A 27585-nucleotide genomic window follows, 5' to 3' on the forward strand; every position below is an offset into this window, starting at 1 on the left:
GCAAAGTACCCATTTAATAGGTTGGCTTTTTCCTGGGCGTCAGTTGTCAGTTGCCCCATGTGGTTTAGCGGGGGTCCAGTGTTGCCTTTGCTTTTCCTCCGGCTCCCCACATACCTGAAAAAGGACTTTTTATTGTCCTTGATGCTCAAAGCTAGTTGGAGTTCAGTTGCAGCCTTGGCTTTCCTGGTTTGCTTCCTGCAGGACCAGACCAGTTATAGATTGTACCACCATACCCCCTAGTGTAGGAGCAGGAAGGGAAACTTCCTGGAATTGGAGAGCCTGGAGACCTGACTGCAGCAGCTGTCAGAGAGATAAGGCGTTGGCAGGTGGGTAAGAGTCTGAGGGCTGCACATTAACCTCTCATGGGCCACATGTTACTGCCAGCTGGAAAGCCCTGCTCCAGTATTTACTCTGCTACATCGTTAGACTACTACTGCTGTCACTCAGTATGCAGTGCACATGATAAATCATAACGAAAAGAACACTTAATCACTCTATAGTCCCTTATATATTAAAGTTACCCTCTGGCAGAGACGGTAATGTAGAACTACAACGTGAATGAGAGAGTGTGGGGAAATAGCTTAGAAAACAAACATCTTAAGATGCCCTGGGGATTTAGAGTGGTTTCCCATCCCGGCGGTGTTCCCCTCCAGAACCTTCTTTTCATTCCTATAAGTACGTAACATTTTGTCGTGCAACTCAAGTAATTTATTTTGTGAGGTTAGAGATGGAACATACAAGATTTTTCAGTTTACTTCCCTTACTAAATATTCCCATGTTGTAACAATCTATTCTTCTAGCCAAAATGAACTGTACAGACCCTTCTAGAGCCATCCACTGTTGCATCTTGGGTTTGTAAGATGCACATGAGAAATTCCCTTTTCTTCCATTCTCCTAGTGAGGAATGGTTTTAGGGCAGAGCTCTGATTTTGTGTCTGTCAGCAGATTACACCAGCAATATAGCAAATAAGAGACAACTTTACTAAAAAGCTATTGCATTACTTATTTGGGATTGTTTTGAAGTTTATCATAATTTATTTGTGACTTTATGAAACTAGACATCATTATTATTATTTTTGTTATTAGGGTCCCTGAACTCTTCAGTTATATAGCCAAAAATAGTCAAGAAGATATATTTTTTGAAGATGACATTTGGCCTGGTGAGGATGAGAATGGGTGAGCTATGTTTACATCTCTCCAATAAATAGTCCCTAACAATTGATCTAGTTATTGATGCAATAAACACAAGAGCAAAAAAAAATACAGTTACTTCTGAATGGTTGGAACCATCCTGTCCCAAATACTAAGCTCAAAATATTGATGTAGTAAAAATGTTTGAAAATACTCCAGTTGCTGAAGTATCTGAAGTCTGGAAGATTGCCCAGCATGAAAGGGTGGACAGGAAAGTGAGAGCAGGAGAGATTTAAGAGTGCTGAAAATGGATGCCAGCACATAACAGTGGCCTTTTTATAAAAGCTGGCTGTAGGAACAGAATCATTCTAGGATGACTGTGACAAAATTATCAAGGCATTGTACGTTTTGTTTCTGGAACCCAAATATTTACTTCAAATTTCACATCTGTACAGTTCAGTTATAGCTTTTTTAAATTCTTGTTCTTGTTCATTTCATGTGGCTAGTTTTAATATTTTTCTTTTTTTTAAATAGTCATTTTCAGTCTGGAAAGTAGAATTTCTGGGCTTATACTTTTGAAGCCTTTTATGGTTCAGTTAAATTTTTTGTTGCTAAAAGTATTGCAATACTTATCAACACTTACATGCATTTGTAAGCAGGCCTATTACTCTAGTAGCTGGGTGACAAACAGAAGAACCTGGTGTGGTGCATACTATGTAAACCCTCAACCATTTTGATTTGTGTGAAATCCGCTTTTGCCTAGGGCTGAGAGAGTTCAAGAAATTGTTGCCTGGCTGAAAGCACATCCTGTCAGTGCTTTGTCTCGCTCATCTTGTGACTTACAAATTTTGGATGCAGCTATAGTTGAGAAAATTGAAGAAGAAATAGAGAAATGCAAGGTATGAAATGTTTTACTTCATAATGAACTAAAAACAATTGTGCATATTTTTCCAAGTACTTTATTCAAACTACAATAAAACGACTTGAATTCTTTGGAATGGCAAATATAAAAATTCTCTTTAAGGGGGCAGGGAAGTATGTAAGAGCAAGGTCAAGTTTTAAATGGACTGTTAGTTTCCATGCCATGAAGTCCCATGAGATGTGGCTGATATTTTATATGTTGTTTGCTAGATTCCAGAGGTAAGTGACTCAGAGATTCATAGATGCTAGGGTCAAAAGGGACCTCAACAGATCGTCAAGTCTGACCCTCTGCCTAGGCAGGAAAGAGTGCTGGGGTCAGATGACCCCAGCCAGATGCCTATCCAGCCTTCTTTTAAAGACCTCAAGGTAGGGGAGAGCACCACCTCCCTTGGAAGCCCATTCCAAATTTTGGCCAGCCTTACCATGAAGAAGTTTTCCTGATATTTAGCCTAAATCTGCTCTCTGTCAGTTTGTGATGTTAACTTTTAATTTTTCTTGGGATCCATTAAATACACACATCTGACTTCTTAACCTCTATAGTTAAAATGTTAAAGTCCTGTTATTTTAAAGATGGGACTTTTTAATATCAAATTTGTAGCATGATTCTAAGTCTTGTGACAGCTATATGTCCCTAATTAGGAATACCCTTATTTCTAAAGTACATCTTCCAAGTTGAATATTGCTTACTTGAGTAATGTGTTTCAATTTGAACACACCTTAAATTTATAGCTTAAGGATTTAATTTTTTTGGTACTATTTTCTTGTGAAATCACTTTGAAACCAGTTTAAATTCTAATCTAATTTTTCCTATTGAATGAGGAATTCAGTTTCTAAACTGACTTCCTTTCTCGTTAATGAAAATCTTAATTTAGGATATTACAAAACAATGGCATACATTTCAAACTTCACCAAATCACATTTTAAACTCCTGGTTTGTTTCTTTCCTCCAGCAAAGAAAGAGTAACAAGAAGGTGCGAGTGACAGTGAAACCCCATTTGTTATATAGGGTAAGTGATTTGAGAAGCTTTTTTTGTTTAAAAATAAAATTACTTTTTACATTAAATCTGTTTAAAGCTTAAAGTCAGATTTGTTAAATTAAATACTTTTATCAGTTTTCAAAAAGTAAAAACATTTCTATTGCATAACTTGAAGGAGATTTATTGAGGTGCTCTAGAGCAGTGGCTGGATGAGTGGCACAAAGCCCATTCACAGGCTGCTTTGGGCCCCATGCACCCAGATCAGGCCCATGCTGCCCCTGCCTAGGTTGGGCCAGCACCACCCTCACCTGGCCCTGCATGCCTTGATGGGGGACCTGCACTGTACACCAAATGAAATACACAGTGCCACACTATCTGGGCCTCAGGGCTCCCCATGGGCCCAGAAATTTAGCAGCAGGGAATTGGCAATTAACTTTATCACCACTCCCCTGACACCAAATTTTTGGACCCAGGGGGAGCCTTGCAGGCTGGATCTGGTCCCCGAGGCAGGGTTTGAGCACCCCTGCTCTAGAGAATCAGCCTGAACATGGTGATATGCAATAGCAATTACTTTTTTTAGAAAAGGAAAAGAAATTCTACCAACTGAACTCTGTTAAGTACATCAACTCTGCTTTGCCTCCTTGAACCTACAGCTTTCCTCCACAGTTTTGTAATATGCAGAAAGAATACAAGGTACTTCACAGCAACCTGCTTTTGATTCTCTTGGGTTTCTCATAGATAGCCATGGTACTGGGACAAGGCAGGCTGAATTTGTATATCACTATGTTGCCTTCTCTTAACTCTTTGGACCTGTTCATGAGTAGCATGGTAGCTCCACGACTGCAGTGCTATTATATTATTTCTGTTATGGCTTATGAACTTTCTACATAACTGTTGCAAGAACAATTCAAAATTTTGTTTCCTGAAAAATATGGAATCTTGTTACAGAACTTTTTTAGAAAGTTTTAAAACTGCTTCACATAGTTATGAATTTAGTCTGATTTTATTCTTCATTTTTTGTTAGAATTAATGTAGTCTTTTGGTTAATATCAGCCTTTAGAACAACAGAATGGGGTTGTTCCAGATCGAGATGCAGAGTATCGTCTGTTTGATCGTGTTGTCAATGTGAGGGAAAACTTCTCTGTTCCAGTTGGTCTCCGAGGTACCATTGTAGGAATTAAAGGAGGTAAAGTTTTTCCCTATAATAGCAATCACATATCGGCTATATTGTTGATATGAAAGCAACACTTTTTTTTCATTAAATAGTTATAAACAATACTAAATTTTTTCACTCAAGTTGTAATTATACTTCAGGTTCCTACTGGCATATTTAAGGGATTTTCTACATTTGAAAGTTTTTTCAGCATAAGGTGTGAATTTAAAATATGATAACTGAACGAACAGTCCAGCTCTAACCTGGAGGTTCAGGATGTCATTTTGTTTTGCATATTAAATGGTTCTATCCTCAAATGAGGAACTACTTACCCTTTGGTCTCCCTTAATAAGAGTGAGATGGAAAAATCAGTGAAAAAATGATAGCTCAAAAAGAGAAATCAGGAATGTTTGGGCAGATAAATGCAAAAGTAAAAAGAAAAGGATAATAGAATGAATAGAGAATTATAATGAGGGAAATCCTAAAGTTTGGATTGGATATAGGACTGCAGCAAATACAACTCATCTTAACACTGGGCAGAAGTTCTTAGCATCTGCTTTGGCTCCTGTTTCAGTTCTTCTTTTCTACTGAGTCTCTTGCAGTTGTTTTTTCTCTGCCACCAGGATCCTTCATAACACTTTGCCACCTGTTTTGAAGTACTTAGATGCAAAAGCACAACTAGTAAGATCTGTTTTCTGAGAAATACTGGACAAGCACCTTTGCTCCCTGGGGTGGTTCCCACTACCTGTTGGTTTGCCCCTGGACCTGCCTTTCCTGGGATTCTACAGACATACAAATCCATTGTCCTACTTTAAGTACCTATGAATGATGCAAGATGAAATGTGCTAACACTCTGCATCCCCCCCCCACACATATATTGTGTGTGCAAATGCATTTTGACTCATTCCAGGGACAACCCTGTCAGGCTGTGCATGCCTCCTGGCAACCCACTGCCAAAGGAACAGTAGTGCAGCTTGCAAAGGCTACTTGTATTAATGGTTATGATGCTCCTGTTGTGATCCCAACACAGTCAGGACCACCTTATATGAGAGATCTGTTTAAATTATACATGAAAAACATGAAGACCATTACAGTAGATTTTATTATTAGTCTGGCATTTTAAAAGTCACCTCTTAAACCTGTGAAAAAATCATTTCAGGTAAACCTAATTCTTGTGGTTAAGGCCTTTAAAAACGTTCTTTCCTATGATGACTTTGCTTTAAATTTATTACTGAGATAGTGTATATCATTTAATCACCATGTACATGGATTTCCTCTGGTTCTTGGCAGTAGATTGGTAGTTGCAGTTGTAAGGTCTTCCCATTGCACCTGCTTCCAGATGAGAGCAGCGTTCTGTTAAAGAGAATGAACTAAATACTGTTTAAAAATGTTTTCAGCATTAAACTATACAGGAGTCAGCAATTAACAGGGAAAACTACATTCATTTCATTTACTTAATAAACACCAAAAGCAAAGATCAGCGGCATTTTGGGAAAGTAGAAAAAACTATTCCTAATAGTCAAGCTCATAATTTGGAGTTTTCTGTCTTTTCATAACACTAAATGTAGTTAATACTAGTTGGAGACATAGATGGTTTCTTACCATGTATTTCATTTTTCTGCAGCCAATAGAGAAACAGATGTGCTCTTTGAAGTATTGTTTGATGAAGAATTCCTTGGAGGCTTAACAATAAGGTTTGTTTGCTTGTACTGATTTCATGCCCTTCTTATAAATAATTGAATTTTATAATTGCTGGCTTTAAATTGACTAGTATGAAAATTTTTAGATGCCTCTCCAGAGAACCTTTTCTCTATGTAGTTGGTCAAATCTGCTTTTACTGCTTAGATTTTCTTTATTTCTCTCCCTCACTCTTTGAGCTAGGGTCACTTTCACAAAAACAGAACGTGTTTCAGGAAAGTGTTCACTGGACCAGAACCTCACTCTGATTTGCTTCTAAATTAAAATCATTTATAAAATGTAAGTTGACTGTCTTTCATCACACTTTAAATAGAGCACTTTGTTTTTATAATAGTGTAACCTGAATGTGAAAAATAATATCCAAAATCCTCCATAAAAGAGTGAATGATTTTGATTATACTGAATATACTATATTTCACAGTGTATTAGTTGGGTTTTGAAGCCCAGTTTTGGGGTCTTAAAAATCAAACTTGACTTATACACCATGCCACATCAAAAAATCAGGCACGGAGCTGGGTTCACCGCTAGGCTGGCACAGCCCCATCCCCTGCAAGCGATGCTGCCTCAGCCACACCAGAGCTTACTCACAGGGGATAGGGCTGCACCAGCTGAGCACCAAGCCTGGTGCCACTCACAGGGGATGAGGTAGTGTCAGCCGAGCCCAACCCTGTCCCCATCCCCTGCAAACAGCAGTGGGCTCAGCATTTGGCAGTGCCACTCGCAGCAGACAGGGCCAGGCTCGGCGCTTGGGTGGTGTGGCCCCATCCCCTATGAACCCAGCACTGCTTGCAGGGGTGGGGCCAGGCTCAGTTCTTGGCTGGTGCAGTCTCATCCCCTGTAAGCAGTGCTGGTGTGGCCCAGACAGTACTGCTCACAAGGGATGGGGTCACACCAGCCAAGTCCAGCCCCATCCCCATTCCCTGCGAGCAGTGCTGGGCTCAGCGCTGCTTGCAGGGGATGGAGCCAGGGCCAGGCTCAGCATTCAGTTGGGGACATGCTGCTTGCAAGGGATGGGGACAGGCTCAGCACTCAGCCGGCGTGGCCTCATTCCTTGTGAGTGGTGCCGGCAGCACTGCTTGCAAAGGATGGGACCACACCAGCTGAGCTCTGACCACAGCCCCAACTTATACACCATGCCAATGAAAATCCTCACCTTTCAGATCGGAAAGCTGGGGGTTGACCGATACACCGTGAAATACGGTAAGTAACTATAAAAAGAGGATAGCTAGTAGGGGTGTGCGAAACGGGCCTTATTCGATTCATATATTTGATTCGTATTTGGATTTGACCCAAATCGGGGACAGTGATTCAATTCGTTAATTTGGATCACTGTCCCTGATTCAATTTGGCCAAATCCAAATCTGAAGAATCAGCTATTCGGATATAGACACAGCTTTAGAAGTTTTTTCTACATACGTTGAGGTAGCAGGAGCAGCTTGTGACTGCTGTAATGCTGGGGCAGATGGAGTGTCCCACAGGAGCGCGTGGAGGGGGCTGCGTGCTTGGCGGTGAAACCAGAAGTGGATTGCAAGTACTTCAGGTCCACTTCTGGGTCTGCCAGGGAGCATGCTGGAGGGGCCCCCTGCGTCAGCAGTTGGCCGCCGTGGGGCCCCAGGTGCCCCCCCCCCCCCCCGACCCAGGAGGCACCAGTTGCCGAGTGGGGGGGGGCGGGGGAGTCCCAGCATGCTCCCCAGTGGACCCGGAAGTGGACCGGAAGTGGTTCTGGTCCACTTCTGGGTCTGCTGCTCAGTGCGCTGGGGAGCTCCCCGTGCTTCTGTGGGATACTCCATGCGCCCCAGTATTGCAGCATTCATGAGCCCCTGCTACCTAGATGTATGTAGAAAAAACATTTAAAGCTGCCTCTGTCCGAATCTTTCTGAATCTCTCCGAATCAATTCAGAGGGTTCTGATTCGGAGAGATTAAAGGGTCCTTGGATTCGGAGATTCGGCCACCAAATCGGGCCGAATCTCCACCGAATCAAATTGGGGACCGAAGCTTCACATATCCCTAGTAACTAGTTGTTTTAGTCCTAAGTTAGACAGGGAAGCTGAATATGCACCTTATAGACAAGAAGTAGGCAACCCCAGGCATGCATGCCAGAACATGGCATGCTAAGGCATTTTGATTGGCATGCATGCCTTAGAACAGATGGCAAGGAAGAGGCCAGGGCTGTACTGCCACAACAAGTATCAGGCCCCTCGTTTCTCTCCCACTGTCCATCCCAGACACTCCAACATCTTACAAGTAGAGGTTACGGGTGTTTTTGGCATTCTGCCCAGAAACGTTCCCAACCTCTCTCTTAGAGTGAATAAAATATGTAAAGTTCACAAGCTTTCATGAACCCAAGTTCACTTTATTAGCAGCTACGAAAGAACAGAACAGAGCAGTGAATACAACAGCGTAAGCAGTGCCCTTTATGTTCCATAGCAGCAGAATTTGCCTTGTTGCAAAGTTTTGCTTCATAATAAAACTTTCATTTTTAAAGTGCTGCCTGCCTTAGTTTCTCCATTTCTGCAACTAAACCAACACAACCAATATGTTTAATTTGCTCTCTCTTTCTAGGAGTGGATTATTAATGTAGTCTGAGTGTCAGCCAACAGAAATTCTTAACAGCTTTCTACATGCTAAGGAGTCCAAAATACCTATCTATGGCTCCTACTTCATTCTAATAGGTTTTTTTTTTCCTTGCACATCCTTATCGCAGGAGGGACAGCTTCTTTTGTAATTCCCTCTGGATCTCCTGCAGCCATTTCTTTTTCCCTTATATCAAGGCATCAGGCCTCCCTGACTACTTACTGAAAGAAGCAGCACACTACTTTTACCTGGTTCCGCAGCGTCTTTATAGATCAGATGCTTCAACATGGCTTTTTGGTGCTTTATCTAATAGCTGATTTAATCATGCTATTAGCTATTAGCTATTTAGCTATTAGATAAAAGTACCAAAAAAGCTCCAGTAAAGAGTCCAATCTATATAGACATTAGGTGAACTGGGTCCAACTAAAGTGATGCTTCTTCTGGACATGCGCTGGGTTCAGTATGGGAGTGCACCAAATTTAAAGCATACTGCTGTTTTGGGGGTCTTTTTAAATGTTTGCAAGCAGCTGATATGATTACATGAAACTATTTTGTCTTTTTCTATTTTTCTTTAGGTGCTCACCTGCCAGAGGTTATCGTCTACCATCAAGTGCCTTAATTAATCTGTCTCATGGTAATCGGTCAGAAACAGGCAACCAGAAATTGACAGCCATAGTGAAACCGCAACCAGCTGTGAATCAATATAACTCTTACTCATCTGATCCATCATCTGTATGCTCACAAAAGGTGCATCTAGGAGGCCTCAACCATTCTCCTCGTTCTCTTTTTGTTCCTACCCGAGTAAGATCTTTCTCTGTCATTTATCTCTTTCTCTAGACGTAGCTGTTACTTTGATTTGGATCTTCATGGAGTCTGACAACTTTGGTTTACCTCATCATTTTTAGGCAGAGCTTAGTAATTCAGTCCTATGGAGTGTTTATGGAGGCAGTTGTTCAGATCCATGCAAGAGTGAAACCTTTTCCTTTTGGCAGCAGTTTCATGGTCCTTGTCCCATAAATTGTTATCAGTCAAGTGTCCACATTGTAAAAATAATATGTGAACCTGCATAAATTAAGTTAATAATCAATTAATGAATAAGCTAATAAGCCACTGTTGGGTATAAGGTATTCCCATATATTTCCTGTTATGTCTGTCCTCTCTTTTTATGTGTAACTGAGCTAAACTGCTGCAGTTTTGAACTTGAACAAACGTGTCTAAAATTACAGTAGCTCAAGTCAATTTATACTGTTGTAGAAGTAGATAAACATAATGGTTAAATCAGAAGAGCTGATGCCATTCAAGATATGCCTCTTTTAAAATGGCTTGAAGTGTTACAGCTTTCCACAGCAGCAGTTAGCATCAACAAATACCCTTTTTATTAGCAACCTTGACAGACAGATAACAGTCCTTTTTTTTCAGCTGCCATTCCATGTCATGATTTCTCCAGATCAGTGTGGTATCATTGCTGTGGATGAACAGAATTTAACCTAAAGTTTCCTATGCTGTCTTGCAATTCTATGTGAAATCAATTTGTTTTTCAAATGTAGTACACAGAATGACACAGGCAGACATGGATAAGTCTTAGTTGTCATAGACCTTATTTATTTTTTTCATTTTACCTAAGTGTTTTTTTTCAAGAAAATAAGAGCTAGATGGATGAGTTTGTCTCCATACATACCTATATTGTGGAAGAAACATGCATTACAGAGAATTTAAAGCAGTTAGATATCTCTGATCTGTTTGTTTTTTGGTTTTGGTTTTTATTTGATGAATGATTTAGCAACTGAATGGAAGACAGCATTATAATCTCAGGTCTGAAAATCAGGGCAACTGCAGTTCACCACAGAAGGGATCAGTTTTGGGTGGCAATCAAAAAAACAAAGTGAGTGTTCTGATTCAGTTTCCTTGTTGCTGATAAATTTGTGATTTAGTTGAATTAAATTTATAGGGGTTTTTTTTTTTTTATCTTTTGTCAGGCTCACAGTAAACAAGATGATGAATTTTGCAGCATCTGGCAATCATTGCAAGGCTCTGGGAAATCTCAGCCTGTTCAACAAAACATGCATGCAAAGGTTGGTATAGTGAACAACATTTTCATGTAAGTCCATTCAAAGTAGAAGTATTCTGCATGTGTATTATTATAAATGGACAGTTGAGTAAAAAGTCCAGAAGATAATCAGTGTTTACTAAATATAGCACTCATTTAAAGATTTCAGGTCAGTATTAAATATTAGCGTTGCATAGTAAGATATGGCCTCATTCAGAATCCTGGAGAGAAGTACTGATTTGATGTTAGTATTGTAAATGTTCCCATACCTCCCTTGTGGTTAAGATTCAGTGTGTTAATGTTTCAATTCCTAGGGCACAATTCTACCTCAAGAAGCAAAGCCAGGACCTGGTAACCAATTTTATAAACCAGGCTTCAGTGAGAACAGTTTTAAAGGCCAGCAAAAAAAACAGGAGCCATTTAAAAAGTGTAAGTACTGTAATTAGAAACTTAGGTTGGAAAAGTTTGATTTTTCTTTTTGATTGCTAAAGTATCTACTGGATTTTCTTTATCATGAGTATTTTACAAGCAGAGGGCTATACTTCATTCATGGTTTACAACCCCCTGATTATGATTATTTCCGTCAAATCCTGGTCCATTTGAACTCCATGGGACCAGATCTTGTTTGTTTTAAGCATGTTAAATTAATCCACAACTAACCCTGCAAGTTTTTAGTCAAGCAGTTTACCTGCTTTATTTTAAATTTATCACACTTTTAATAGATGTTTTGGATGCAGTCATTTGCAGCAAAAGTAAAAATCATATTCCCCACACAAGTCACATGCATTTGATGTTTTTTTCTTTACATTGGGAAAAAAAAAGTATGCTGCTAGTAAGTACTCAAAGGTAGTTCTATTCCAGTGTAACTAGATAAATAGAGTATTTTTGATGACTGTAGATTTATTAAAGGCAGGAATGAAGCATTTTCTGCTATGCTAATGCTTTGAACAAATGTATTTATAGTCAAAGAAGATTCTAAAGGTTTAAGAAATGAAGGTCCTTCACAAAAAATACCAACTAAACAGGTAATTTTCCTTCCTATATTGAGTACATCTACTCTGATATTTATCGCATTACCTTTTTTATTACTCTTGGATCAGTGTATTTAAAAATGTTATCCAGTGAGCAGGTCAGTGAATTCTGTTGTTGTTTATCTGAAGGATCTTATGCCTAGGTCTGTCAATTTTTATTCTTTAACAGCTTTATTTATCAGTACTGTGCTACTGTGCCCTCATTCCTGGAACCTCTGCAGCCAGGAAATTAGTTTAGCATTCTAAGAGTTAGCAAGTATCCTGAAAACTGTTTTAATCTCTTTTGTTGTTCTTACTTCTGTAGTTTTTCTGACATCAGATGTTTAAAGCTGATATCTGCATTTGGAAAACATTGATAGTATTATAAACTTCCAGTAGGGTGCAGTTCCTTTCACAAATGAGTGCTAGTTTATGAAAAGCTATTTGCAAGTTGTGTTTCAATCACACCTGCATTTAACTGTTCTGTCAATAATCAGTTTTGTAATTTGTTTCAGAGTTTTGCAGGAGGAAATAAATATAATGTTAAGCTTTTGAAGAGAAATGAAAGTCCAAATGTGCCTGTTCTTCAAAAGGCTACTCTTGATGGGCCCTGTATAGCTGTGAAGGTAAGAGATAACTGATTAACATGCTTTTGACCTTATTTAAATACTAAGTTGGAAAACTAGATAGTCTCAAGCATTACGTTCTATAGTTCCCTGTGACTTGAAGAGGAGAGTTTCACAAATTTAGCAACTATAGGACCAGCCATGAAAAAAGCTGAATAGCCTGAAGTAAGCTTGAATTCATTAAACTAATTCTTACAATCAATACATCTGTTACTTTTTTAAATACAAAAAATATATATTGTTATCTCTATTTGTTCTTTAGAAGGACACTGAACTTGAAAGTCTTCTAGCATCTTTGAAAATCTCCAAAGAAAGTGAAGAGCAGTCATCTTATTCCAAGGAAGAAAGAGCCACAAATGAAGAACATTTATCTCCACAGTCTTTTGTTATGGTTTGTATATTGTATAAGCCCTTAGATCACCGGTGTCAAACTCATCTGGCCCCACAAGCCAGATGAGTGGCATGGGGACAGTCCACAGACCCAAAGAATGGTGCAGGACTAGCCCTATGAGCTGGAATTGACGCATGAAACCATCTCTGTATGCCTGATCCAGTGTACTTGGTGGCCTTTCCAGTCTGCCTGGCATCCACACTGTATATGGGACCTGTTCTGGACCAGTTGAGGCAGGTCCCACCTACAGTATGGATCCTGAACCAGCCGGAGTGAGCACCACATGCAGTGTGTCCCCCAAGCCCCACGCATGGAGCCACTCTGGCACCCACTGCATCCAGCATGTGGGTCAACTCTGAGACCCAGGGTAGCACAGGGGGCTGAATGATGGGGCTCCATGGGTCAAATCTTTGACACCCTCCCTTAGGTCATAATTTAACACTTCAGACTTAGCAGCTAATACTCCTGTTTATAAACTTCAGTATTACGGTATCCATATCAGCTGTCATACCAGTGGCTCACCATCTATTAAAATCACATTGGGCAGAATATTATTGATTCTAATAAGCAACAGTGAAATAATTAGAGTAAAGGAAAAACCTCAAATGGATGCTATGAACACATGTGCTCTGAAGTCACAAGATGTTGCACAGCAGCATAGCTATGAAGCTGTGGATTATAATAGATAGAAGAAAAAAGCTTGAAGTATAAAATGGAGTTTCATATTTTTCTGCTAGTAAGTGGCTAATTCCACTTAGGGAAATTCTGATGAGCCACAGAAAATGCTTAATACGATGCTTGTGCCATTTGGCTTTAGAGTTTTGATGTTAAATGCCCCTTAATCTACAAGATGAGATTCTAATAAGTTGACGTACCTGACTTTTTTCTAAAGACAAATTAACATTGTATGGTTACTTAGGCTAAAGTCCAGCTTTCTGTAAACTATAACTATTCTTAAAAATCAAAACTTGCAATTTTTTGTTACTGTTATGTAGGATTTTCTTTGCTCTGGTAGCAGTACTATCTAAACTTCACTTTATCACAACATTTTTTTTTTTAAAGAAAGGAACACAAATGCTTAAAGAAATCTTGAAAATTGATGGCTCTGACGCAGAAAACAAGAATGAAGTGAAGCTGCTGATTAATGAAGTTCCCACTTCCTCTTATAGACAAGATTCCCATGGACCTGCCTCACAGCATAGGCAAGCAAAAAAAATTGGTAGGTACATGGAGTAGGTAATCCTCAGGAGGATTATTTAGAGCAGTGGTTCTCAACCTTTTTAGACTCAAGGCACCCATCTCTAACTTCCATAAATTGAACGTCACCCTGTTTCAGAACCAGTGTATTAATGAGAGTGCTTACCTTTTTGTACAAAGGTGGAGGGAAGGAGGAACAGCTGGGCAGGAGAGAACCTTTCACTTACCTCCTCACACAGGGACTGAGCAGTGGGTGGGGAGGAAGGAGGAATAGTCAGGTAGGATGAGCCTGACCTTACTTCTTCACATCCCACTTCACCCTTCAAAAGATATCACCACATCCAGTTGAGAATCACTGATTCCAAACATTGTGCTAAGCTCAGTCACTACTTACTAAAATGATTGCTGTGATACCTGTTTTCAGAATCCAAACAATATAATTGTATTTATTTTTTATATTCTCCTTTAATTATTCTGTCCTGAAAACCCCTAAGCTGCCTAAGTAAGCTCTTAAATGCCAACATTTAACATTACCGCTACACTAGGGGGGTACATCAAGAGCTCAGTGAGCACCTGTTCACCAGGGCACCCAAGGGGAAAACTAGGAGTAATGGTCACAAACTCCTGGAAGACCGATTCAGGCTCAACATTAAGAAAAACTCCTTCACAGTCAGGGTGTCCAGACTGGAATAAGCTCCCTCCAGAGGTGGTGCAATCACCTACCCTGGAAATCTTCAAGAGGAGACTAGTCAGTCACCTTCTGGGGTCACCTGACCCTCAGTTGTCTTTCCTGCTTGGTGCAGGGGGCTGGACCTGATGATCTTCCAAGGTCCCTTCTGGCCTTACAATCTATGAATTCAAGTCAGACATTAATTTTTTGGGAAGTATTCAAATGTACTACTTTGTTGATATTCTCAAACTATTACCTCTGTTTTAGAATATTTTTAACAATGTTGTGTGTTGTTTTGGTTTTTTTGTTTGGGTTTTTGCTTTTATCAGCTGCTTACATGAACAAGCCTTATAACATCGGAGGCCCTCAGAATCCTCAAGTGTTGGATGCTGGAGGTCACCCTTTCCTTGGTCCACAGTCTACCCCTGTATCAGAACTTTCTCATATTTGTTCTATTGTTGGAATGTCTCAACCAGATTTCTCTTTCCTCAGGACACCACAGGTAAGACTTATTCCCTAAGTGGTTCCTACAAAGATATTTCCCTTATCTAAACCACATCGTACATTCCAAAGGTTTTCAGTGGTCACTGAAATCCTAGTTCATTTAACTATGAATCTAAATGTACTCTTCTGTTTGCTAGCCCTTGAACTGGGGGGCCTGTAAAAGATGCCTTAAAGCTGCACTTAGTGATAAGAATAGAGATGGCATCAAGACCCATAAAATAGCAGTCTTCTGCTCAATTGTTTGTCTGTTGCAAAAAGAAAAAAAGACAATTATTCACCTCTCTCTGTATTAAAAATAGTCTTTTCTAAATGGGTGATTGTCTTGCTCACCTTGCCATCCTTGTAGCCAAAAATCTGTTTTGAATTGTTGCATTAGATGGTTAATTATTTGTAAATGCCATATGAGAGAAGTCACCACAGGCACAGGAACCAACTCCTCAGAACTAATACACATCTCAGCTTTAGCTGATCCCGGAAGAAGCCTGCCTAGTTTCTCTCCAATTACAGTATCTGTATTTCTCGGTTTTGTAAGGATTTTGTCATATTTTAAAACTGTTTTGCATCTGAATCAATTATTGTGTGTCTGGCCTATGGTAATGGTTGTGCCTGTCTTAATAAGAATGGAAAAAGTGCCCTGTTGGATCAGATCACTGATCCATCTAGTCCATTATTCTGTCTCCAACATTGGCAGAAGGGGATGCTATACAGGAAGAGCACTGAATTGGATGTCTCTTTTGAATGATCTGTCCCCTATTCAGAACCCCACCCCAGTGTACACCATTATAGGTGTTGAGATGTTAGACAAATCATTTCCAACCACTCCGTTTAGTAGCCATTATTGGCTCGATCATCCATGAATTTATCCAGTCCCTATTTGAACCTGGCTATGCTATCTGCTTCCACCACCTCGTGTAGCAATGAATTCTACAAATTAACTGTGCATTGGATTAAAAAAAAGTACTTTCTCTTGTTAGTTTTCAACCTGTCATCTACTAATTTCAGCAGGTGCCCCCTAATTCTAGTATTCCTCCCTCAGCTTTCTCCTTTCCAAATTGGAGAGTCCTAGCCTTTTTATTCTCTTTCAGCATGGCAACTGCTTCACTTAATCTTTTCCTTCAGCTCTGAAACTATTTAAATCAGTTTAACAATAATAAATTGACTGAATGCCAATTGCTTGAATGTGGTATTATATAAACACTCTCTCCTGAAAACACCTCTTTATCTTATTTTCCTAGACCATGATGGTTTGTCAAGTAAAATTATCCAATGGCTTATTAATACATGGACCTCAGTGTCAATCTGAAAGTGAAGCCAAGGAGAAAGCTGCCCTTTTTGCTTTACAACACTTGGTGAGGATGGCAGTCTCTACAGAATTTTGGTATCTTTGCCACCTTCTGGTGCATTGAGCCTGTTATTTAATCATATATTTATTTGTTTTTTAAACAGAGTTCTGTTGGATTGAACTTTCCTTTGCCACCAGCACCACCAATGTTTTCAAATTATCAACCTGTTGGAGCTTCGCTATCACCTGGATCCATTCCTCCAGTCTTCACACAACCCACTGGTAAGTATTTTAATTAATACACTTCAAAGCTTTGTAAGCTTGACTGTCATTATACTGTCCTGTTAAGTAACACAGTTCTGCTCCCAGAAACTGCAGTGTATATGCAGTTTTTACATCAGTAAAACTGTGCTTCTTTCAATTTAGCTTGTTTTGCTCCTAGTGGTGCTAATTCTACCATCCCAACATAAAATGTATCTTTGACAGTGTAGCAACATCCATGCATAGAGCATTCTGCAGATGTAGTATTCATATAATGGTAAAACAGGATTTGTGTAGATGTGAACTTAGCTAGAGGGAGAAATGTTGTAATATGGGTCCTTAATGAAAGAAGCAAAGCAGGGGGAAGATAGGGTGTAGTTTACTCTGTGCTTATAAATCTGCCCATCCTGCTTGGAGGGAATAATGGAAACCATTTATTTTTACAGCAAATATAACGCCCTCATCATCTCACATGTTTAATCCAATGCCATGGGGAGCTCCAGTGCCAATTCATGGCAAACCTTACTATCCTGGTTCCTATCAAGGGAATATGCCTCTTACAGGAACTGTACCAGTTGGTACTCACAACCAGTTTATACCTCTGCAGGTAAGTTTGATGGGCACTGTCTCATCAAAAAATAGTAAAATTTAGTAGAAATAGTTTACTCATATAGCATTTCTGTCCAAAATTAAAAGATGGTATCTGCCCAACAGTGCTCTTTTGGCCTCTCAAACTGGATGAGTGGCATGGGGCCAGCGCATGAACTGGATTGGTCCCCACACTCCAAGATTGCGCCCTGTGTACTGCCTTCATCAAGCCTTGTATTCCAGAATTAGGCCCACACCACCCCCTTCCTGCCCTTTGCCCCTGCCCTGCATGCCCAGATTCAGCCCTGCGCTTCTCTGCACACCCGGATTGGCCCTGCACTTCCCTGTGCACCTAATCTAAAGCATAGGGCTACACTATTTGGGCTGCAGTTCTCTGCAGGAGCCCAGAAATTTGGCAGCAGGGGAGCAGCAATTAATGCTGCTACTGTTTCCCCATTACCAAATACGCAGCCCTGCAAGATCCCCCTGAGTAGGATTACATGACTCCACAGGCCCAGTCTAGCCCATGGATTGGGGGTTGAGTATCCCTGTACTAGCTCATTCTTTTTGCATGATTTTATCGTGGTATATTTTGCAGATTTTATAAATACCATCTCTTCAGTAATACTTATTTGATTTAAAGGTAACTAAAAAAAGGGCTGCTAGCAAGAAAAATTTCGAATTCAAGGAGTTCCAGGTTTCTCCTCAAGCTGCACCACTAAAGAATGAACAACCAATGTCTTCTGATCATATTCAACAAGATAATTCAACAACTTTAAAAGCTGCTCAAGACAATGTAGCTATGTCAAGTGTTCCTCATAGCAAACCAAACGCTTCCAGCAAGCGAAAAGCAAGAAAGCTGGCAGTCAATTTTGGCGTACCAAAATCCTCAGAATAAAATATGGTAGCTAGATTGATTTTATTTTTAATTCTTCCCATAGAATTATCTTATAAAAAGTTGGAACGCACTATTTAAAAAGAAAGCATTTTAAATATAATAAAGAGTGAGAGAAATGTCAGTTGTTAGGCTTTTCATTTAAGGCCTTGAATTAAACTGACAAAAGCTCGGAAGTTTTGAATTAAGGTCACCACACCATCCATTTTGCCTAAGTCTCTGAACAGTGGCTTACATATTATACCATGTGCACAGCAATAATACAGTGGCCACCCTAATTCAGAATTGCCTTGTTTTTGGAGTAGGATTTAAGGGCAGTAGTAAGTCAGGTGTTAAACATTGGCTTAATATGATCTTTTGTATTTTAGCTCCTTTTTAATGATAGGAAGAAAAGGATTTTATTTACATGTCACTTCCATACTGGCTTTCTGGATCATTATGATCTGAAGCAGTATGATTAGAACTGAGCTACAGTGGCATGGCCGGATTTGCTGTAAATTCAGTAATTTCTGGGTTTTATGCCAAAGGGTAGCCATTCTAAAACTCTCTGAATTTAAATATTATTAATGCCTATAAATTTTGTTACAGGGTGAGTTTTATTACATGGCAAAATTAAGGGGTTGTTGACAAAACTAGAGTAAATTTATGCCATAAAATTGGCTTGAGAATACATTGACTGCAAATCTATTTGCAAATGGAAGTCTTCACTTTAAAGTATATTAATATATGTTGCTAGCTATAATTTTTTATAATATTATTCTTCTCTACTAGTTAACAAGCTCTTAATGGACATCTCCAAAAGCCACTGAAATCCTGAAATTTTCTAAATTATACAATGAGCACAAAGGTGTTTTGTATGTATAGTATATTGAGCAAAATTATGCACATCCTTCGAGTTAATTTCTCTCTCCTACAATTTTCCGTATAGAGACTGTAGTAATTTGGCATGAATTTTTGTACGTTGTTTTGTCTGTTAGCTGACTTTTTATATTTATTTTAATTACTTGATAGAATATATGGTGGCAGAGGACATGCTAAATTGTCATTGTTATTTTAGAGTTCCAAACTTATTCCTTAATTTCCACACACAAAAATCTTGACTTGCCTTTTGAAAGGAATTATCACTTCATCTTCATACTTCATGCAGCTAATCCATTTAAAAGCAAGAGAAAACTCAGAGGACCCTGTGCTACTTTTGATCCATGTATACAGTGCTCATTAACAGCAATAGGAATTCTGCAGATCTAAGGTAAAATTTATTCTAAAGTCTCAAATTTTGGTCTGCAGATATTTGGATATTCAGCTCAATTTTACCTTATTCTAGCCTGCCCTAGTAAAAATAATTTTCCTATAAACCCCAGCAGATTTAAAGGGTATGTCAGACCTTAATCTTCAATCCATGTTCTCCAAGCAGATTTCACATTGACCATTAAAACTGGCATAATTTCTTTAATTTCTTACCTTGCTATTTTTCCAAGGTTTAAATTCTTTACTTTCCTATAGTAGCATCCAGTTTCCTTTGACTGACATTTTACTTCATAGGGCTTTTTATTCATTACCCTAATCAGTTTTTGTCTTATTTCTTCTCTCCTACTAGTGAAAGGTTTTTGTTAGCTGTTTCTATCCTTCCTATTCTGTCCTAGAAATAGCATGGTCTGAGAAATTTTATTTTACATTTTCTGGCTGCATATATGTTGTCTTGGCCTCTGCTACTCTAAACTTTTTATAACTGCCTGTACACAATCATAAAACCCTATCAACATTTTTTAGCTTTGAGTGTCTTGAGAAATGTTCTACCAAGGAAAATTTGACCTTCACAATGTATTGTTATTTCTATCAAGGAGCCAGGACTATGACATCATATTGACACCGGTATAAATATTTCTCCTAACTTGATTACGAGACATTAGACTTCCAGTTTCTTGTACTATGATTTGAGTGCCAGGGGAAGATAGGATCTATTAATGTCCCCACAGTGATGAAAATTAGAATATGTTCTGATCTAAAAAGAGGTTCTAACCTCCCTTAAAACCTTGTTTCATGTGTCATTCACTAGGGTTGCAGAGGTAGTTGCTGATTGGTTGGCTTGTAATATCACCAAGTATACAAATAGCTAAAGAAAGTTTATGAAGGACACTATTCCAATGCCAGTATATATAGCCATTTTTCCCCCATGAAATGGTTTCTGTTTTCAGGCCAAGAGCTGGATCTTTTTTCTACAGTCCCTGAAACTGCCATACCTTATTTGTCTAATATGTGGCTCTACATCTGCTGTGTACTATATGTTTCACATGTGCCCTTATTGTTTATTTTGTCTTGATTTTATGTTCTGTGAATTACTAAGTGCCCAGCTGACTACTTTTAGATTTCACATGTCCTGCCACTTGTAATGTGTACATCAACTATGCCATGCCCTTGTTTCAACTATTTTGTTTTATATTTCAACTGTACAATTGTTTAATTCATAAAAAATATAACTTTAAGCATTCATTTTTTCTCATAGATATAAAGTATTTTGTAAGTACTGGAATTTTTCATTAGATCTTATACAGAGCAGTATTTTATTAAAAATTCAAAAGGGAAGACTTTTATGTGTGCATTTTTGTAGCTTGATTTTTTTAAAATAACTTTTCATTGTTTACCTGCCAAGTGAAATGTTTTCAATTTGCATATGAATGGATACAAAATGTATTTTTTGTGCTGTTTAGTGTTAAGTTGTGCATTTGCAGATTTTTAGCATGTAGTTGCACAAATGGTTGTGCAGAGATACTTTAAAATATAACATACAACAAAGAAAAAATCATTGATAAGATGCTATACAGAACTTTAATTCAATAGATTAATTTTATAAATACTGTCTGTCTGCCTGATTAAATATGGAAACTAGAAACATTATTTATCTTCACTGCTTTATTTTGCTCAATATGCTTAATGTATGGAAATCAGCATGCGCCAACTCTGAAGTTTTAAGTTTGGTAAAACCCAGTTTCTCTGATCCCAAATTCAGTTTGCAGGGAACTGTTTCTTAGTGGTGCCCCTCCACCAGTCAGGATAATGAAGCCATGAGTTTTCAGCTGTTAGCCATCTAACATATAAAATACCTTGAACTGGTTATTAGTGTGTGTAAAGCTTTTTGAGCCCTGCCTGTCTGCTAGGCAATGAACAGGAAAGGGGCAGAGGGAGTCAGTCTGTTGTAGGAGAGCACAGTGACAGGGCCTCCAGGCTACTAAAAGCAGGTAGATATTGGTGGCTGATAGATGAAAAAAGATCCTCTAATCCAGAGTTGGGGGCATAGAGGGAGCCCCTTGATCTAAGTTGTGGACTGTGGCCTCTAGGTATTATCTGACTAGGATTTGGGCTAGGGCCATAAAGCCCTGCCATGCTGGGTTAGAGCTAAAGCTGTTAGGTGACCCTGGGCTAGGATTAGGGCTGGGCACAGTAGGGTCTGCCATGCTAGGTTCAAGACTCAGTGAGGTAGGATCCCCTCCATGCCAAGTTTTAGGCCTGTGGCTGGTAGGGACTCCCAGGCTGGAGTTAGGTGTGGTGCAGGTTGGAGCTGGGGCCAAGAGGTGTCTAGCCCAGTCCAGCCCACCCCCTGCCTCTAGCTGCAGCTCAGGAGGAGCCAGGGTGGGCACGTACCATGTTGCTCTATTCCCTGCCAGACTGCACTCTGTGGCCCTGCCACCTGCCTCTGCTTGCAGCAGCACTGCTGATGTGGGGAAGCGGGGGGCAGTGTCCCAGATTTTCTTGAAAATAATATGGTCACCCTATAATTAACTCCATGCTGGTGTCCAGGTGTCCCACACAAGGCTTCATAAATCAAGGAATGGACAGATAGAAACAATAGTTCAGTTAGGAATAGTCACCCCTTCTAGCTGTATGCTAATTCTCCGTGTGTCATCATGAAGAGCAGGCTAGAGTTTCTAAAGACCCTGGCATCCTGGACCTTATTCAACCACCAAGTAATCATGTTAATGAATCAACTTCAGTTGTGTATGGTGTACAGTAAAGAAGTATCCTTTGCGTTTCATGGATACTCTAGTCTAAACCATGATGTACTGGCCACAAGATGGCAAATGCATGACCTCAACTGCCTTTGCAGTTCAAAAACTCCATATGGGCAAATCCAGCTTTGACCTCTTATGAGTTGGAGAATCTGATGAATTGTTGTGCCAGCACCTTTCTGCATTTGCCTACACTGAAGTGGTTGATGACAGACTAGAGGCTGTTGAGGCTTATCAGCTTCTGAATGGCAACTGTCACTCATTTTTCTTTGTTTATGGCATCCTCATGCTGATGGTATGCATTTGGAGTGACAGGGCCAGCTATACTGTATATATGTTCTTAAGTTCTGTCACTATGGGTACTGACAGAAGTGACATTTTTTTTGCTCAGTCTGGCCCCTGAAAATGCTCTTCAGCTGTGACTTAACACAAGTGCATGGCTGCACAATGCTTAAAAAATGACCACTTGCATGAAAGAGTAACCCTTGTCTAATCAAGGGTTGAGATTAATGTAATGGATTGAGATTAATGTGTTCTGCTTAAGGCTGATTGAAGGAACTTCTGTACCGTTCCGTGAGAGATATTTGTCATACCCCTAGTCTGCCGCAGGGAGGAGGAAAGAGAGTCTCCTCCCTGTGCAGCCATGGAGGGAGGAAGAGAACACATGTGTTCCCCTGCCCACCAGGAAACAGCTGGCTTTCTGAGCTGGTGGACATTCCTGTGCTGTGGGGAGGCAGGGCTCAGGGAGTATGCCGCCTCCCCACTGGTGCCATGGTGCACCAAGGAAATTTTCCTGCTTGGGGGGAAGCTGGCCAGGCCCCCACCCTCCCCAACCTGATTGCTGCCCAGCTGCACCCCCAGCTATTCAGGCTGGGGTCTGGGGAGGGGCACCTGATCCAGGCTGGGGGCTCAGAACCCATCCTGCAGCCCACCTGTCATCACTTCTTCAGTGAAAGGGGGGTGCTGTGAGCCCCACTGCCACAGGGGGCTGGCTCAGCCATCCCTGCTGGCATCCTGTGGGGTGCTAGGCATGGGCCTCATGGCAGTAGGGCTCAGATCCCACCCCAATGCTGCTTCCTGACAGCATGCTGGCTGCCAGGTGCTGAAAATTACCAGAGGTGGCCTTGCAGCTGGGGTTGGGCTGAGAGTCCCAGCCCAGCAGAAACTTGGCCCAGCTGACATCTAGTGGGGAGTCAGGCCCGGGCTGGGGGGGTCAGAGCCCATCCCCCTGCTCACCTGCTGCTTCTTGACATAACTGGCTAGGACACCCCCACACTCTGATCACTGGTCCCCAGGTTCCCATCAGCTCCTACCGAGGCAGGCAGGGCATGCTCAGGTGTGGCTGACAGAGGACAGTGGTCATTCACCAGAAAGGCAGGATTTCTCACAATCAAGGGATAGTTTTCACAATGAAGGGGTGATGGCTAGGAGCTTCTTCCAGAGTTTGAGATCACTGACCATTTGAGACCCTGGTCCAGACCTAGTACTGGCCTCAGCTGCTGATGGAAAAGCAGGCAAATGCTGAGACCCACACCTTTGCGAGTACCATGCTACTTCTAGCAGTCCTTCCTGGAAGACCCTGCTGTCCTCTCTGTATGTCCCAGCCATCCTGAACCATTCCATGGTTTCCTGCTTCCCACACACAAACAGGGAGACCCAGGAGCTGCGGCAGGTCCTGATGATTGCGCTCTCTGGCTCTCACTGTAGGATATAGTACCTCATGCATGGCCTGCTGAACCTGACACGGCAGCAGGAGGCCCTGGAATATGTCAACCTGCACTGAGCCATCTGCCCTACCTCTGCACCCCGCCCACCAAGTATCCAGAACTGTTCATCTGAATTCCTCTTGGACAAAGATGAGGGCATCCTGGATGCCATGAATGTTGGGGTACTGTAAGGCCACCTCAACACTTGAGCACAGGGTCTGGGTACACACCATCAGCACCAGCTGATGAGAGCAGATTGCCTTTGGCATGTGGGATGACAAACTCTGGTTCCAGACTTTCCACTAGTGCCAGGACACCTTCATGGACATCATCACCTGGGTGGCCCCCACATTACATGCCAGAACATGGTTGTGTAGCGAACCCTCAGTCCAAAGAAGCAGGTGGCCATTGCTGTCTTGAAGCTAGCCACTCTTGTCAAACTCTGCTAAACTGCCAACCAGTTTGGTGTTGGCAGTTCCATGGCTGGAGAGGCTGTCCAGAGGTTTGCATGGTCATCTAAGATGTCTGGACAAACTATTTCTTCTACTTCATCAGCCCCCAGGTGGTGGGTGGGCTTCCCCAACTGCACTGGGGCTGTGGACAGTTCCCACATCCCAATTGTCTGCCCACTGCATGGTGCTTGGACATTCATCAACCACAAGGGCTACTGCTGTCATCCTGCAAGACATCATTGAGAATTACAGGGCTATGTAGCTTTCTGGATGCTTGCTGTCTTTGATTGTAGTTAACTAGTTGTTAGATAAACTGTTGGGGTGAAACTTAATAAAGCTGAGGTCTTTGCTAAGATTTCATCAACAGAAAAGGGTATCTCTATATGGTGTTGCAAGGTCTGGTTTACTGAGGGAAGCTTAATATGAATGTACTATGGTCTAGGAAGGCCAATACTCTCAGGAGCTTTAGGATCAAATCTGTTTCCCAAAAAGATAAATATATTTTTTGTTCCCAGTACCAGGACCAGTATAAATTGTATTGTGATTCCTGCACTTATTCTGGGAGAGCTAGCTTAACCTCCGCTGTCCCCTAGTTTATGAAGCCTTTTAGCAATCATTGGAATTGGAGGAAAGGACCTGTTTAACAATACCTTGAGTAGCTGCTCAATACAGTGTTATGCATCTTCGGAAAACTGAAGGGAAAGTGGAAGTGCCTCATGACAAGGCTGGAGGCTGTTAAATAATATTTACTGTATCTGCTTTATGCAGTACACTTTACTGTAATCTGCGCAGCATTTGTAGCAGCAAGGTGGAGAACTTTAATTGATGGGTGATGACAGAACTGAAAAGACTCTTGGTATGTTATGAACAAAGAGGTGGCTCTGCTAAATAGCACAGTATGTTTGGGATGCAAGGCCAGAAATAACTAGTGCTCCTGCTTTATTCGTATCACCATCCTCCACAGGAGCCCTAGTCGGGGACCACAATCCCTTTGCTTAAGGCACTGGAGAAACACAGAAGAAAACAAAAAAGATGGTCCCTTACAATCAAAGTAAGGAATGGCTCAACAGGTGTGTTCAGACAGATGATGAATAGAAGGAAACTGAGACAGTATTGGTGGGTACACGTGCATTCCAACTGTTGTCAAATTTTAGGTAGGCACGATGATAAAGGAACATTTTATGGAGATATCTGTAGACGAATGAGTGAGTTTTGCAGTTATTTACAAAGAATTTCTCCCAAGAATGAAGAGTGGTATGTGAAAGTAAAAAGGTGTTTGCATAAAAGCTTAACAAGTGAACAAGAAGTGAATAACTGCCACCATGTGCCTATTGGAGGTTTGGGACACATTATCTTGATAATGAATGAAAGATACTGTGTAGGATGGGGATAAACTGCGTAGACCCTGGAAAATGAAGACAATAAATGTATGTTTGAGGCAACAGAGAACAGCAGTGAAAGGAAGCAAAGAGCTAGGGAAGTTCCCTTCCCAGCAGCATTCTGGATGGATGAGATATCATGAACAAAGGATCTTCAGGATTTAGACAGTGTGTAGATATCAAGATCTAGACAAAGGTCCAAGTTATAAATGATGCCCAGGTTGTAGGTCTGAGTAACAGGTGATGAAGTCCATAGTGATCAAGGTAGGGAGAAGTTTTGGAGGGAAAGATTAAGAGGTCTCTGGCCTGAAAGCTACAGTGACCAGACAGACTTAGATTTTAGTTTGGACAGGAGATGTTTCTTGGGCAGAAATGTAAAGACTGTTACAAAAACCAAGGAAGGACTAGATTTCAAGAAAAGGAACATAGTCCATGTTATTAGAGTGAAGTAGTATAAATGTATATACCTTTGCATAAGGATTATACTGGCGTTATGCACAAATTTTATTTTTCAGTAAACCATGTTGTAAAGAATACAAACCTTAATTGAATATAACAGCACAAAGTTAAATCCAAAGGAGATGAATAAGTGCGTTTGTACTGATGAAGTAACAAATATGTATGCAAGGCTGATGTAGATGTAAGATTACTGTACTGAATTTATCCTTTCTTTTTCACTGGAGACTCTGATAATTCTTCTGTCTGGGAGGCCTAGAAAGTGTCAGATTCTGAAGGAAAAAGAGAAACAGCAGAAGTAATTATTTTCCCAGTTCTAGCCTCCATATCAACAATGATAAAATGTTGCTTTTCCCTCAGTTTTGGAATTTCATTCCCACAGGATCATCCTATTTTAGAAGGAGATAGTAACTTGCTTTTCACTTTACTCCTTGTTCACATCCCTATGTCAACACTGGCTTGGCAACGCAGTGTTACAGTGGGGCCCATCCCCCCCAAAACAGAGGATTTTTTTTCCTTCAAAAAAAAATCAACGGGCAAATCGTGATTGCGAATCTGTGCCATGCTAGTGTTTGCCAGCATAGTACTTCCAGAGCTCGTGCAGGAGTAGAAGACACCACAACGTACATGACCCTCGAAAAGTTGCATTGCCTTGAAATATGCATCCCAAAATAAACCATTGGGTACCAAGAGCTACCAGGTAAAGGTGGCTGATCACATCACCTCCTCATGCTGCAGCAGAAAGAGTGGAGCTCTGCCTCCACTGCCCCAATGGGCCTCAATGGCCTGTTAAACAGGGAACCTTTTGCATACATGTATATATAACCTAATGGAGAAAAGGTATGGAGCATTTTTACCTTAGTGTACTAAGGTGAGACAACACTATATCTCTTCAACCTGAAGATTACCTCAACTAACTAATCAAAGTAAAAGCTTCAGTTCCTTGTTTCCTCTATATTTCTACATAGATATCTATTTTGATCTAAAAGCATATTTTTTCAGGGCAGTGAATGGTCATATTTATAAATAAGGGATAGGCTAACTATTCTCCTTTTTGCAGGTTGCCTTTAGTACATATTTAGAACCACAATTTAACCTCTAAATAAAGTTACTTCCTTACAAATGTGATAATTTGCTTTTGCTAAATCATTAGATGGGCTGACTTCTACAGCGTGTATATAAAATATTATGTTTAAAATTATTATTAAGGATTAAGGATCTCAGTGAAAGATACTATAACTAGAGGTGCACCAGTCTAATATCGGATCAGCACTAATATAAAGAAAATTGACTATCGGAAATCGGCCTAACGTGGCTGATAGCGTGGCCGATAAACGCCCTGTGCATGCATGCAGCTGCAGCACAGCACGTAGGCAGCAAGGACAGCCCAGCAGCAAGGAGAGCTGTGTGTGGATGGTAAGTCTGTTGAGGTGAAAGGGGAGGGAGGGAGGAAGGGGTGTGGGGGGGCAGATCCTGGAATAAAAGGCTTTGTCCTGGCAGAAATCTGACACTTCCCTTCTGACACTTGCCAGTTGTGGTCAGTTCGAGTTAGCTGCCAGTCGTGCTGGAGACAAAAGGCATGCTTAAACAACTGTCCTGCTTGTGTTTTGATGTTGGATAATCAGACCTAAGATAAGCCACACGACTGTTTCTAGCCCACAA

At 40.6% G+C, this 27585-nt stretch overlaps 1 protein-coding gene across 6 annotated transcripts in view; it reads left to right on the plus strand.

The window, feature by feature from the left end:
* XRN1 (5'-3' exoribonuclease 1) overlaps positions 1-20821 on the plus strand; it is a 70982-nt gene extending 50161 nt beyond the window's left edge. For 2 of the 6 annotated variants that reach the window (XM_019503568.1, XM_019503569.1), the window contains exons 26-43: positions 1087-1176; positions 1895-2030; positions 3003-3059; positions 4083-4215; positions 5807-5876; positions 9031-9256; positions 10236-10337; positions 10432-10527; positions 10817-10931; positions 11466-11527; positions 12028-12138; positions 12401-12529; positions 13592-13748; positions 14726-14898; positions 16136-16249; positions 16347-16464; positions 16890-17050; positions 17675-20821. In XM_019503568.1, coding sequence (XP_019359113.1) covers positions 1087-1176; positions 1895-2030; positions 3003-3059; positions 4083-4215; positions 5807-5876; positions 9031-9256; positions 10236-10337; positions 10432-10527; positions 10817-10931; positions 11466-11527; positions 12028-12138; positions 12401-12529; positions 13592-13748; positions 14726-14898; positions 16136-16249; positions 16347-16464; positions 16890-17050; positions 17675-17929 — 2305 coding nt within the window. In that variant the 3' untranslated portion in view covers positions 17930-20821. The remainder of the gene's footprint in view (positions 1-1086; positions 1177-1894; positions 2031-3002; positions 3060-4082; positions 4216-5806; positions 5877-9030; positions 9257-10235; positions 10338-10431; positions 10528-10816; positions 10932-11465; positions 11528-12027; positions 12139-12400; positions 12530-13591; positions 13749-14725; positions 14899-16135; positions 16250-16346; positions 16465-16889; positions 17051-17674) is intronic. The other 4 variants (XM_019503570.1, XM_019503571.1, XM_019503572.1 and 1 more) reach the window with 3 other exon arrangements.
* Positions 20822-27585: the final 6764 nt, after the last annotated feature.

This window comes from Gavialis gangeticus, unplaced genomic scaffold (assembly GCF_001723915.1).
Source record: "Gavialis gangeticus isolate Ggan-Ray unplaced genomic scaffold, GavGan_comp1, whole genome shotgun sequence".
In the NCBI taxonomy this organism is placed as follows: Eukaryota; Metazoa; Chordata; order Crocodylia; family Gavialidae; genus Gavialis; species Gavialis gangeticus.